At 46.7% G+C, this 13,459-nt stretch overlaps 1 protein-coding gene across 11 annotated transcripts in view; it reads right to left on the reverse strand.

Annotated features, from left to right (window-relative positions):
* Window positions 1–1,142: 1,142 nt before the first annotated feature.
* Window positions 1,143–13,459, reverse strand: part of LOC136425045 (RNA-binding protein Musashi homolog 2-like) — a 113,439-nt gene continuing 101,122 nt past the window's right edge. For 10 of the 11 annotated variants that reach the window (XM_066413849.1, XM_066413839.1, XM_066413822.1 and 7 more), the window contains 2 exons: window positions 11,979–12,172; window positions 1,143–4,790 (listed from right to left, as the gene is read on the reverse strand). In XM_066413849.1, the coding sequence (XP_066269946.1) occupies window positions 4,737–4,790; window positions 11,979–12,172 (248 nt within the window). In that variant the 3' untranslated portion in view covers window positions 1,143–4,736. Of the gene's footprint in view, window positions 4,791–7,344; window positions 7,409–11,978; window positions 12,173–13,459 lie in introns of all 11 variants that reach the window. The other variant, XM_066413812.1, reaches the window with a different exon arrangement.

Here is a 13,459-nt window from a genome sequence, read left to right on the forward strand (position 1 = left end):
TAAAAAAATTTTGCTGCATCTTTGGTCAGAATCGTTAAGGCTTAATCTTGTCCCTTTTTCTGCCAAATCTAACTTATTATAATCAACTCGGGGTTTCCAAAGAAATGAAAAAATTTAGCTGTAAACAAAATATCTATCGGATCCGTGTCCATATCTGACTCGTTCGCTTATCATGACCTGCCTACTTGTCAAACAAAACCATTTCGTTCTTTATGGCTGGTTTCGCAGTTCCAAATCGGTCAGACGCCGGTGAGTAATGTAATGGTTTATGCATTGAGAGCAAGAAGTGAGTGTGGGCGCTATGAATATGAACCGGTCAGCAACGCCACCTATTACCTAGGTCACTAACTGCAGCTATTGATACTGTACTAACGCCGTTAAACTCTGCTTTCTTCTCCCCTTTATCTGGTGTCGTGATTACACTTGCATCGTCAGCCTCTGCGCACATTAACACTCACACACACACACACGCACGCACACACACACACACACATCATCATCATCAACTTCTGTGTAATAAGAGACACGTCACCAGATTCTGGGTATGCGTGGAAATTTCTGTGCAGCTTAATGTTGTGTTGACGACTTTTGGACTTCTAGGAAATAAGATATAAAAGATAACAGCTACTCAAGCAACTGGAATGGTTTTATAAACGGTCATGTTTCAGGCAGCATCCACTACTTATACTTTTCGTCAGCAAAATCTACCCAGCAGCTAAGAACGACTGTTATCTTCGGGAACTCAAGGTTATGTTGCCTAGATAAAAATTACCTTTAATCAACCAAGATATTTGTAATTACAGTTTTAATGTTTCTGTGACGGTTTGTCACCTCTCCCAGGGCAATAATGATGGTTGTGATTCCTATCAGTAAGTAGTCTGTACCGCACTAACTACGGTGGCTAACAAGGATATTGGCCAGGGGAGTCTGGCCACCATAGCCGTACGGTTTGTTTTTCTGACTGACTTTCCTGGCAAATTATTCCCCCTTTTGCCGGATTCTACGATCCACACTCCCGTAGCGAGGCCTGGTGGAGGCTAAGGTTCATGTGAGGTCAAGTTGTAGCTTTGCTTAGCCATGAATCCCCCCCCCCCCCTAACGTGTGGCGAGAAAGCGACACATGACTGAGGCGGACAGTGACGTCACCAAACATGGTTGTTTTTATTCAGTCTTCAGATAAGTCCATTCAGTACTGTTTGTTACTTATTGCCATAGTGAATCAGAGATAAGATGTCCCACAAGTATTTACAGAACTGTCCCGGAACACCTGACACACGCGCGCACCTGCACCAGGTGAGACACACCTGGCACCTCACACTCTTCTCACAGGTGAGCCCCTTGGTACAGGTGGAACAGTAGAGGCCTCGAGTACATTTGGGCCAATAGAATACCAGGCAAAGGTGAGCACCTAGCACAGGTGAGCACCTAGCACAGGTGAACACCTAGCAAAGGTGAACACCTAGCACAGGTGAACATCTAGCACAGGTGAACATCTAGCACAGGTGAGCACCTAGCACAGGCGAGCACCTAGCACAGGCGAGCACCTAGCACAGGCGAGCACCTAGCACAGGCGAGCACCTAGCACAGGCGAGCACCTAGCACAGGCGAGCACCTAGCACAGGCGAGCACCTAGCACAGGCGAGCACCTAGCACAGGTGAGCACCTAGCACAGGTGAACACCAAGCACAGGTAGGCCAGGTGAGCACCTGGCATTGATATCACAGGTGGACACCTGGCACAGGTGCAACAGGTGTATCAGGTGTGCCCCTGCTGGACAGCAAAATCAGTTCAAACTGTTTAAAATCGTCGCTTTCTGCAGAAACCTGCAGTTTCACACACGAGTGTTTTTCTCATACAGGAGAGAAACCAGCCTGCGGCTTTCTTCAAATGAGGGAAACGTTGGGACAAAAGTTGTGTTTTTTTGCAGCTTTATTTCTTCTTGGGACATCTACATACAAATACTTAAAACTCGTCTTAGCACGACTCCAGCAATGTGTACAATTTCATCAGTTTTTGTAAGTATGGAAGCAGAAACGGTTAGATTTCCGACTGCTTTTATGTTAAAACTTGTCTTAGCACAACAATGTGTACAATTTCGAAACTGTTCTTTTTATAGGTAAGGAAGCAAAAACGGTTGGCTTTCCGACTGCTTTTGCTGTTGAGCAGGGGCACCATCAGGATGTTGTGTCATGAAAAACGCTACCACACTACGACACACACTAAACACATGGACTATACTCACTAACACCTAACGTTACTACCACGAAACTCAGCCCAATCGAGATGGAATAAAACTGTTTCTCCTGATTTTAAACCACCAAGTAACTATGGACACACCATCAGAATCAAATGACACAATTCCATTTTTTCCTCTGTACAGAAATCGAATCTTGCTGATATTTTAAAAGACCTGAACTCTAGTAAAAGATATCTTTTTTTTTTACTCTCATAAACTTTATGCTTCTCCCAGTCGGTATAGAAAGAATCCGATGAATTCATCAAGTTAAGTCGAACAACTCATCAAGTCAAAAATAGTTGAGAATCTCCTCTCCCTTCTGGAAGGTCACCCTTTGGTCGTTGCACCGATGATAGTTGCGATGCTACCTTCTACATTCTAGCCTTACTACGATATCAGGTTTCGCCTGGCCTGGGTCTACGGTTTCAGGTTACATCTCGCTGCTGTTGCATATCGTTGGTAAAGTTTCGACCCAAAACTTTTGACCCAAAACTCGCTAACTGTCAGCACCCGTGGAGGGCCTATTTTTTTTTGCGGAAACAGACGTGGAATTCGGACGTGTGAACGCCCAACACAAGTCCGAGAAGGCAACATTGAAGGTCGTCGTTAGGCGTCGCCTGCCCCCCCGACAGGAGGGTCAGAGGTCAGAGAAAAACGGGGTCGTCTGATTTGTGTTTGCAAACAAAACAAGTTCCTGAGCTGTTCGGTGTTTTTGGGCACAAAAATCTTGTCGGATGGACTGTACCACTCCTGGGGGAGGGGGCGACGCCTGACTCACTGTTTCGTATGGACATCACATAAATCCTTGGATGGAAGGTCAAATATGGAAGGTCAAATTGTAGCTATGAATTCTAAACCAGGGAGGGAGGGGGGCAACACGTACAGTGACATAAACCAGGTAGGCCTAGGATGTAAGGAAAAAAACTAATTTTTCTCTCTTTTGTAAGATTAAAAGGATTTCGGGTCGGGGTATGACAACACTGAAATAGCAGCTGAGGCCATTTTGCATCAATAATTTTCTCCGTTCCTCTTCACCTCTCTGTGTTCCCTACGCAGGGCACCTAACATGCCCCACTCCTCCATAGGTTACACCCCCCTCCACCAGTTGGTACCACCCAAAGCACATCCGACATGGCCGGTTGAGGCCACTTTCGCAACAAAAAAAGGGGGGAAGGGTAAATGATTCCTTGTAACGCCACCGGTGGAGAGTGATGTCGCACCAACACACTACCACCCCCTGAGTGGAAGTCTAGTGGTCCGTCCTGGACTCCTTATGACTGGGTTGTACCAACTATCGCGAGAGTGGAGGGGTGGTCAGGGTCTAATTCAGGAAGAACTCAGCCTAAGTCTGCTACTGGTTGACTTGAGGCCCCTCCGGTAGTAGGTCTATGTCTAGCCACTTGACGCACAAGCTAGCAACTACGTCTCTTAGTCAGTCCCGGGAAAACCAACGTCTGTACACGTGACCTGACGGATGGTGAAATAGGTTCATAGCACACATCATAATTCATCAAAATTTACATAGGTACATGTCCTCCACAGCTTGCAATACAACATCAAACTGTGAAATATAAAGCATTTCACTTCGAAAGTTCCAAAATATAGACCTCCAATACAAGACAGTCCTTTCGTCGACTTCTACTTATATTACAAAACTAAGATGGTGAATATGGGTGGAGTCGCTAGTTGCTGCCTGCTAACGCCCCGCGGGAGAGAACCTGAACTCTGACCCATCGTATCCCATGACTCTTCACACTGTATGTTCCCATGATGCTTTGCAATTCCCCAGAATGCTCCAGTTCACTGGCGTTTGTTCTGTTTCAGTTCAAAAGGCCTTCTTTCCTTCATTTCTACCTGTCACATGTCCATTATTAGCATAGATTTGCATATCAGACAAATGCAGAAAGTTTACAAAAACCCCCCACAATGTCTTTTGATCAGTCCATTTTCAAAAGGGTGGAGCGTGCCATTCATCAACAATGGGTAGGTCAGGTCTCTCCCGCACTAGGAGCAGTTGCTTTTTGCATCTTGCGTACAAAAAATAGAGTAACCACATCTTGTCTGTTGGGCTGGTTGTGGCGCCAAAGTGACTAGGAAATACATGGTAAAAGCACAGCAAGTGACACTAGTAAATACTCACTACAGTTAAAAAGCAATAAATGGGGTTAAGTGAATTCATACTTATCATATAGATAAAACACTAATACATCAACTACCAGGAATTAATATGTAAAGAAGATGACAAAATTAAGTAGCATTAAAATTAAGGGTCTCGCAATGAAGCAAATACAGCAAAAATAATGAAATAATAATAATAATAATAATGAAGAAAGCTCGTTATGTACAGGGCAGCCATAACTGCTGACAAACTGAGCCAAAATTGGAAAGTCATCTTCAAAAACAACAAGCACACAGCAAATCTTCATCTCGCTCTGCAGCAAGCCGCACTACGAGGGAGGGGTCGCCATGGAGACGGTTGTCATGCCGACGTCACGAACTGTCAGAAGTTGCGAGGGTTGCCCACCATCCCGGCGTAGTTGGAATTCCCGAATCCCTGCAGGGAGAAGAGAGAAGAAACCGGCATGGAGGGGGGAGCGCCACCACATGGAACAGCAGGGCAAAGGTTAGTTGGTTACCATGGTTACAATGTATCCCGGCATCCCAGTTTGCACATTTCACGTTGCAGTGTTGAATTTCAGTCAGGTGAGTCTTTGTGGGGAATATAAACTGCCTTAAAAACAATTTTCAGTTGCAAACAGGATTTAGGTGGCGACTGCAGGGTGCTGTTCTCACAGAACCTGCTAGAGGCCCCCAGTGTACCAATGTGTTGTTCTAGAAATCTGTTTCGTAACAACGTTGGAAAGCTTGCAGTTCACTGCCTGACTGCCAGGCGGTGTTTCTACAACAGTAATGTGCTGATGACTGGGAGGTCTGGGTTAGGTGTCTTCTGTAACGCTATGAACTAACAATATTGGTTCTACATGTACATACAACATAGTCGTACCACGCTGGACCAAGAGTCCCTACGTTGGTGGGTGAAGCTGGCTAGGTGTTAGGAACTTGTGCACCACAGCATTGCATGCAACAAACAGCACGACTTTAACCAGGTTAGAGTCAGAACGTTAGTAAGTCCCGAGGAGCCCCAACTACTACCCTTCTGCCCGACAACCAATCACAAACATCACGGAATACAAACCGCGTAATCCGATATGTCGCATCACGACTCACCTGGTGTCATGTTTCACACTAACGACAAGGACAGAGTCTGAGGCTTAACCAAGCTGCCGCCATGCATTAACAGCTCTCATTACGGCATGCAAACTAACATCACTAAGCAGCCGCATGCAGACTACACTGCTACAACAACTCAGAAATAATGCAGTTTGGGTATTCATGACTCCGACATGGACCCCAGCAGCCGAGCTGGGCAGCCACACAGGCTGGGCTCCGGGTGGGGAGGGCTTCAACATTAAGTTAAAGTGACCCGGGATTCTTGAAAAGACGCATAGGGGTGGCGCCCATCTCCATTTCTATAGCCCTTGGGCCACACACATTTGTGCAAGTCACTACAGCAGGGGGCTGGTCCGCTGGTAGTGATGTGTGTTTAACTTCCATACCTTTCACAAATACTGAGTGCTAAGCAGAGAAAGAAGTATGTACCATTTTTAGAGTCTTTGGTATGACCCGGCCGGGGTTCGAACTCACGACCTACCGTGTGCAAGGCGAGCACTCTACCAATTAGGCCATTGCACCGGTAACAACATTCAACATTGGACTGTTTCTATTAGAATAATTTTCAAACTTTGGGCTGTATTTTTGTGCACAGTCCATTGGTAGTCTGTACTGACAGTAGCTTTCTGAGGGGAGTATTTTCCGTGTGGGGTTCATGAATATTGGATGGTTTATTCTTGTGTGGATTCCCTTGTCCTAGTCTGCATAGACTGACAGTAGTAGCTTTTTGAGTGTTTTTTGTGGGGAGTTTTGTGTGGGGCTCTCAGTGGACTCTGGATGGCTTCCCAGTAAAAATGCTGTCAGTGCTTTCCATTAGATTAGTCATGAACTCACAGTTTCTGTGTAGGATCATGGAATATCTGGGAGCTCCAGAGTTGTGTCATCTGTGTGGAGCATTTCCTGTTTGTATTTTCAGGGTGGGTTAGAAGTATTTTCTGTGCGGAGTGTTTTCTCCACTGACTACTGTACACCGGGGAGCGCAGGTTTAATAGACTGCGCCGCGGCCGTGACTTTCTGATGTTCAATAACGGCTCGGATTGAGCGGCGCCCCGCGTAGGTAAGGTTACCGGGGCCAGGGAAAGGTCAGGGGTTAACTGCTGTAGGCCAATAAGGAAGTGTGCTCGGCATTTTGTAGCCAGAATCAGCTGAACTGTTAACAGAGGAACGGTTTGCTCCAACTGAGCTGAATATTTACAAGTGGCCGCATATATAACTTACAAGGACTAAATAGCCGTTGATATACAGTCAAAGCCGTGCTACTGACCACCCCTACATTAGGGACACAATGTGACCTCTCTTTTGGAGGGCCCTTTGATAATGTTTTGAGGAATGTTTGAACAAAAAAGGAAATGTGCTCTGCATTCTGTAGCCAAATCAACTGCTGTTAACATTGGAAAGGTTCTCTCCAAGTGCTGACCTCTATATAAGGACCACCTGGCCAATGTGACCACTTTTTGGTGGTCCCGTAGATAATTTCTGTCAATGACACAGGCATTGAGAATCCCGTCTATACTGAGTGACCACCTGTCCACATAGACCAGATTTTATAGGCCCTTTAGTGGTCTTCTTAAGCAGGTTTGACTGTACACTTTTCAGTTTGGTGTGAGGGGGGATTGTGCTGAGAGGGCATTTGCTACCTGTGGCTACCTGAGGGGGGGGGGGCAGTTTCAGGGGGGACTGGGGGGTGTCCCCAGGGGGGTCCTGGCTGCTGGGCTGGCTGGTAGGGTCCATGTCGAGCAGGCATATCAGTTATCTGAGTGGGTTTGGTAGGTTATAACATTGATTATACTCTGGTAGGTTATAATATCCATTATACTCTGGTTATAATATCGAATATACTCAGGTAGTTATAATATACGCTGGTAGTTATAATATACCTCATAGTGGTTTGCCAAGGGCTCAATGGTAGCCGTTTTGAAATGCCGCCGCTATCAAGTGGCCCTACGTTACAGAGGGTGGGAGAAGTGCAGAGGGATGTCAGCATCCAGAAAACACACACGGCAAACAACAGCAAGCATATATGGAAGCTACATGCTACCTACTTACATCTCTCAAAACCACAGAAAACCTCCCCAAACGGCCTCACGCTGACACAAACACACCCCAAGACTTACCCCAACGCCGTCAACGCAACGTTTACTTACTTTTATTCTCTACGGGAAAAATAAACAAACGATATTCGACGATTACTGGAGGGTTTTTTTACGATGTGGAATTTGACTACGGCTAAACATGTTGCATGCAATGCTACTTGTCATGCCCACTCTTATAGGCAAAACACAATGAAAAATCAGTCCTTTCCAAAAACAATACAAAATACAGTCGATAAGCTAACAAAACAAACATAGAGCTGCCGATAGCCAGGAGTTTTGTGCGTGTGAATCGTGCCAGGCTGCCGTGATGTAGGCCATGTTTCCTCCATTCTCAGGTGGAACACGTTTTACGTATGTGGTTTAACGTTTATATCTGCTGTGATGCAGGAATGCACGACTGCTGAGATGTCTGGGAAATGAACTGCAAAGTTCAGGGTTTAGAATACGGCTGTCTCCAGATTAACATTTTTCCATCTCACTCATTTTTTGGGAACCCATGATGTCCATTTTCGTAGTGAAATCTGTCATTTTAAGCTGATGAAAATGAATTTTCATCAGTTTCATGTCATAAAATGTAGACTTTTGGGGACGGATGGGGTGAATTTCTTCCCATCCTAACAAGTAAAAAGGGACGGAGGAATGGTCCCGGAGACAATCTTGGGTTGAACAAACATGAACCCAGGATGCTTCGTCGGCGACATGGCGGCACAAAACTCCTGGCAACGAGACTCGCGCCGACACGCGAAGTCTGACAGCGAGGTGCCGTCAGTCAACATGTCGGCATGAGCACGGACACTTTCTCATCCGGGCCACACCAACGATATTGCTCGGTTCTGGGGTTTAAAATAATGCTGCAAAGTCTTTATTTGCATTGAGGCCGATTGCAAGGGAAACAAATATAATAACGTAAAAAAAGGGTAAAACGTCCAGTCGGTAGATCTGATGTCTCTACGTACATTACGAGGGGGGGTTCCTTTGGGGTGGGGGCTTTTCCCGGGGGAGGGGGGGGGCTTTTCCTTTGGAGGCAGTGCCTTATGAATAGTCGCATGTTATCAATGATGAGTGGGTTTGTGAATTCAGTAGAAATGTAGATTTAAAAAAAAAGTTTTCTGGATGGCGAAAGCTTTCAACTGTAAATCATGCCCTAATTCAGTGCTTTTGTAGCTGCAATGGCATGTTGTTGATTGTGTGATACATTTTTTTGTATCATCACTTAAATAAACCAGTCTATCAAAGCTTGGGGATATTGTTGAGCTGCAACATCCACAAAAGTCATTAAGTCAAGGTCTGATAGGAAAGTCTGAAAGGCCGTGGCACAGCTCCAGGCTGTGGAGGTACCGTAATGCTCAATCATACCGTTTCATCTTGACCTCTTGCTATATTTTAATTTCAAAACTTCTGAGAACCGAGAAATCAAAGTGGTGTGGCCTCAACATCACACAGGAATCCTGCAGCACTGCAGACTGCTTCAGTCTCCACATAATCATCTCTACTCAAACATGCTCACAACAGACTAGAGGGGAATAGACTGTTCATGGAGTAAACAAGAGGTATGAATATCTGGCGGTTAGGAGAGAGCCCTCCCCGACTGTGGAACTTAGTCAGCATCAGGAGCGGAGCCGGTCCTGACGCGGCGGAGTGATGGATGCTCCAACCCGCCCGTCTCCATCCATCCTACACTTCCTGATGGGAATCGGAAGCTGGGATGCCCCGGAGTTTGCCCAATCAGGGCTGGAAATACTGGGTGCACCCAAAATTGGAGCTGTTCACCTTTTACTGTAAAAATTTTGTACAATACTTTTTGGAACCTGGCTGTAGAATTTGAGTTCATTGCAATTTTTTTAAACTCGAAAAATGTAATTAGGCTTTGCTGACATTCTTCTTGATTTCTAGGATGCGCTCATTTCCAGTAACAAATTTTGAGCCCTGCCAAATTTTTTCCGGAGAATTTGCTCCGATCCAGCGGAGTAGGTTGGAGCAGTAATCATCTCTGCTCCAAACGCTCCCCCGACTCGCTAAAGGCCCAGCCAAGGATTCAGAAAGGTCACACAATGCCTGAAGTTTGCCGTAATTTAGAGAGCGTTTCGGGGCCTTCTCGGCTGGGCGGAAGTGATAGACTCGGGGGTTTGTAGGAGGGATTTCCATCGGCTGCAGTTCCACAGTTAGGGAGCAGGAAGGTGGAAACGGTCATTAGTATGCCTCCCCCGTCCACCCAGCGGGGCACCATTACAGCCGGCCTGATGCTGGAACACACCCCAGAAACAGCTCATTCTCTAACTTCACCCCGGACTGGAAACAGCTCATTCTCTAACTTCACCCCAGAAACAGCTCATTCTCTAACTTCACCCCAGAAACAGCTCATTCTCTAACTTCACCCCAGAAACAGCTCATTCTCTAACTTCACCCCAGAAACAGCTCATTCTCTAACTTCACCCCAGACTGGGGAACAGCTCATTCTCTAACTTCACCCCAGAAACAGCTCATTTCTAACTTCACCCCAGAAACAGCTCATTCTCTAACTTCACCCCGGAAACAGCTCATTCTCTAACTTCACCCCGGAAACAGCTCATTCTCTAACTTCACCCCGGAAACAGCTCATTCTCTAACTTCACCCCGAAAACAGCTCATTCTCTAACTTCACCCCGGAAACAGCTCATTCTCTAACTTCACCCCGAAAACAGCTCATTCTCTAACTTCACCCCAGAAACAGCTCATTTCTAACTTCACCCCAGAAACAGCTCATTTCTAACTTCACCCCAGAAACAGCTCATTTCTAACTTCACCCCAGAAACAGCTCATTCTCTAACTTCACCCCGGAAACAGCTCATTCTCTAACTTCACCCCGGAAACAGCTCATTCTCTAACTTCACCCCGAAAACAGCTCATTCTCTAACTTCACCCCAGAAACAGCTCGTTCTCTAACTTCACCCCGGAAACAGCTCGTTCTCTAACTTCATCCCAGAAACAGCTCATTCTCAAACTTCAGTTCACCCCGGACTGGGAACAGCTCATTCTCTAACTTCAGTTCACCCCGGACTGGGAACAGCTCATTCTCTAACTTCACCCCGGACTGGGAACAGCTCATTCTCTAACTTCACCCCGGACTGGGAACAGCTCATTCTCTAACTCGACTCGCCAGAACAGACCTGCAGTACTTCCTTTTCCGCTCAGACTGCCATGTGGCTCATTCGGCAATTTGCACTTTCTGTCGCTGCATTTAACTTGTTGGCTGACTCTTCATGCCAAAGAAATGGGTACATTTTTGACATTTCACTCTTTTTACAAACTGCAGATCAAATTGGTCAAATTTCAAAGTCTTTTACAAAGAGCAGGTATCTGGAAATTAACCAAATTTATTTCTTAAAAATTTGCAGCATGTGAAATCAAATCTCTGTCCAAAATGGCATGACTTTTCAGCAATAAAATCACAATTACTGTAAGAGTAAGAACGGAGCAAAATTCCCCAGAATTCAGGCCTGCGATCTGAATGGATGGAGGAGGCACAAAACGGAAGGGTGGAAGAGAAGATTGCGTGAAGGATGTTGGAATGAAGGAAGGAGAGATAGTGCGAGGGAGGTTGGAACGAAATGAGGGAAGGAGAGATTGGCTGAGGTTTGTACTCACCGTGGAGGGGCAATGCTGAAGACGGAGGGAAGGAATGTCAAAGGGAAGGGAGTGGAAGGGAGGTTAGAATGAGGGAAGGAGAGAAAGCTTGAGGGAGGTACTCACTGAGGGGGCAATGGGGGTTAGAATGAGGGAAAGAGAGACAGCCTGAGGGAGGTGGAAACGGAGAGGCAGGCTGAGGTTTGTACTCACCGGAATGGAGGTTGGAATGAGGGAAGGAGAGACTGGCTGAAGGAGGAGGTTTGTACTCACCGAGGAGGGGGCGATGGAGGTTGGAATGAGGGAAGGAGAGATTGTGTGAAGGAGGAGGTTTGTACTCACCGAGGACAGGGCGATGGAGGTTGGAATGAGGGAAGGAGAGATTGTGTGAAGGAGGAGGTTTGTACTCACCGAGGACAGGGCGATGGAGGTTGGAATGAGGGAAGGAGAGATTGTGTGAAGGAGGAGGTTTGTACTCACCGAGGACGGGGCGATGGAGGTTGGAATGAGAGAAGGAGAGATTGTGTGAAGGAGGAGGTTTGTACTCACCGAGGAGGGGGCGATGGAGGTTGGAATGAGGGAAGGAGAGATTGTGTGAAGGAGGAGGTTTGTACTCACCGAGGACGGGGCGATGGAGGTTGGAATGAGGGAAGGAGAGATTGTGTGAAGGAGCAGGTTTGAACTCACCGAGGACGGGGCGATGGAGGTTGGAATGAGGGAAGGAGAGACTGTGTGAAGGAGGAGGTTTGTACTCACCTCAATGGAGGTTGGAATGAGGGAAGGAGAGATTGTGTGAAGGAGGAGGTGGTACTCACCGAGGAGGGGGCGATGCTGAAGCCGGACGGCTGCGGGGAGGCGGCCTGAGCCACGTAGCTGGACACGGTGTCGGCCTGGCTGGTGGTTCCGCCGTACATGTCGATGGGCCCCGGGCTGTTGGCCGGCGGGAACCCGCGGCTGTTGGCAGGGGAGGCGGGCGGCGCGAAGCCCTGGGTGGCGTAGCTGTTCAACACTGGGGGGGAGGGGGGCAGAGAACCGTTATTCCTCCTTACACACACAAGTGCTACAGGGGAGCTAACAAAAGGGAATCCCCACATTACTGATGGACCCTGGGGAGGGGAGGATACAGCCGTGGCCGGTCAGGCAGGGGGAAATCTGGGCAGGGATCAAAATTACAGTGGGAATAATCAAGGTGCTTTCAGGAGTTAGCCTTTACTAATTCAGTAGCAATTCCAGCTGTTGGTATCGCAAAAAAAAACTGGTTTCTTTCCCTAGTTAGAACTTGGAGGTACAGTATCGGAAAAAATCTATCTTTTGGTTGGTACATGTTCGATTAAAACAAGGACAAGTGAGGGGAGGGACTGGATTGGTTGTGCAGTCAGAAGGCACGAGCAGAGGTGTGGCGATTTGAGCAGGGGTGTGGCGATTTGAGCAGGATTGGTGTGGCGAATTGAGCAGGATTGGTGTGGCGAATTGAGCAGGATTGGTGTGGCGAATTGAGCAGGATTGGTGTGGCGATTTGAGCAGGATTGGTGTGGCGAATTGAGCAGGATTGGTGTGGCAAATTGAGCAGGATTGGTGTGGCAAATTGAGCAGGATTGGTATGGCGAATTGAGCAGGATTGGTGTGGCGAATTGAGCAGGATCGGTGTGGCGATTTGAGCAGGATTAGTGTGGCGATTTGTGCAAAATTAGTGAAGCAAAGCCTTTTTTCATTCTTACCGTTTGCTTTTGTTTTTTTAATCAAATGGTGCTTTTCTTTCTTTACAGACAGGGAGGCTGTTATATTTTCCATGTCATAGTTTTCTCAAAGATAGCTATGACAAAAAGGGAATCAGGCCCTTCTTTACAGCCAGGGTGGCTGCTGTAGGCACTTTAATCAGAGGCAGCTTTAAATCAAGGTTCCTGCAATGATTTGTAGGTAATTTCAAGGTAAGGTCTAATTTCAAGCATTGACCTCTAATGGGTGAGCATTGACCTTCAATTGGAAAAACAAAAAAATATCCTCAGTAGAAACAAACTAGGTTAGGTGTGTAGCTGCAGTTTGGGGGTGGAGGAAGGAAAAATAGAACAGGGCGGCTGTTATGTTTTTGGATGTTCTAGCACATATTGGGGTTGTGATGTTTTTCAAATAGTTTCTAATGAGAGCTAAAAAGGGAAAAGAAAAACCCTGAGCAGAAATAAACTGGGTCATCTGAGTGAAGCTGAACGTCGTGCGGAGAAGGAAGTAAACAACAGGACAGGGTGGCTGTTATTTTGTTTTCTGATAGTTTCCAATGTTGAGAGCTAAACTAGAACCA

This window comes from Branchiostoma lanceolatum, chromosome 1 (genome assembly GCF_035083965.1).
Source record: "Branchiostoma lanceolatum isolate klBraLanc5 chromosome 1, klBraLanc5.hap2, whole genome shotgun sequence".
Taxonomy (NCBI): Eukaryota; Metazoa; Chordata; class Leptocardii; order Amphioxiformes; family Branchiostomatidae; genus Branchiostoma; species Branchiostoma lanceolatum.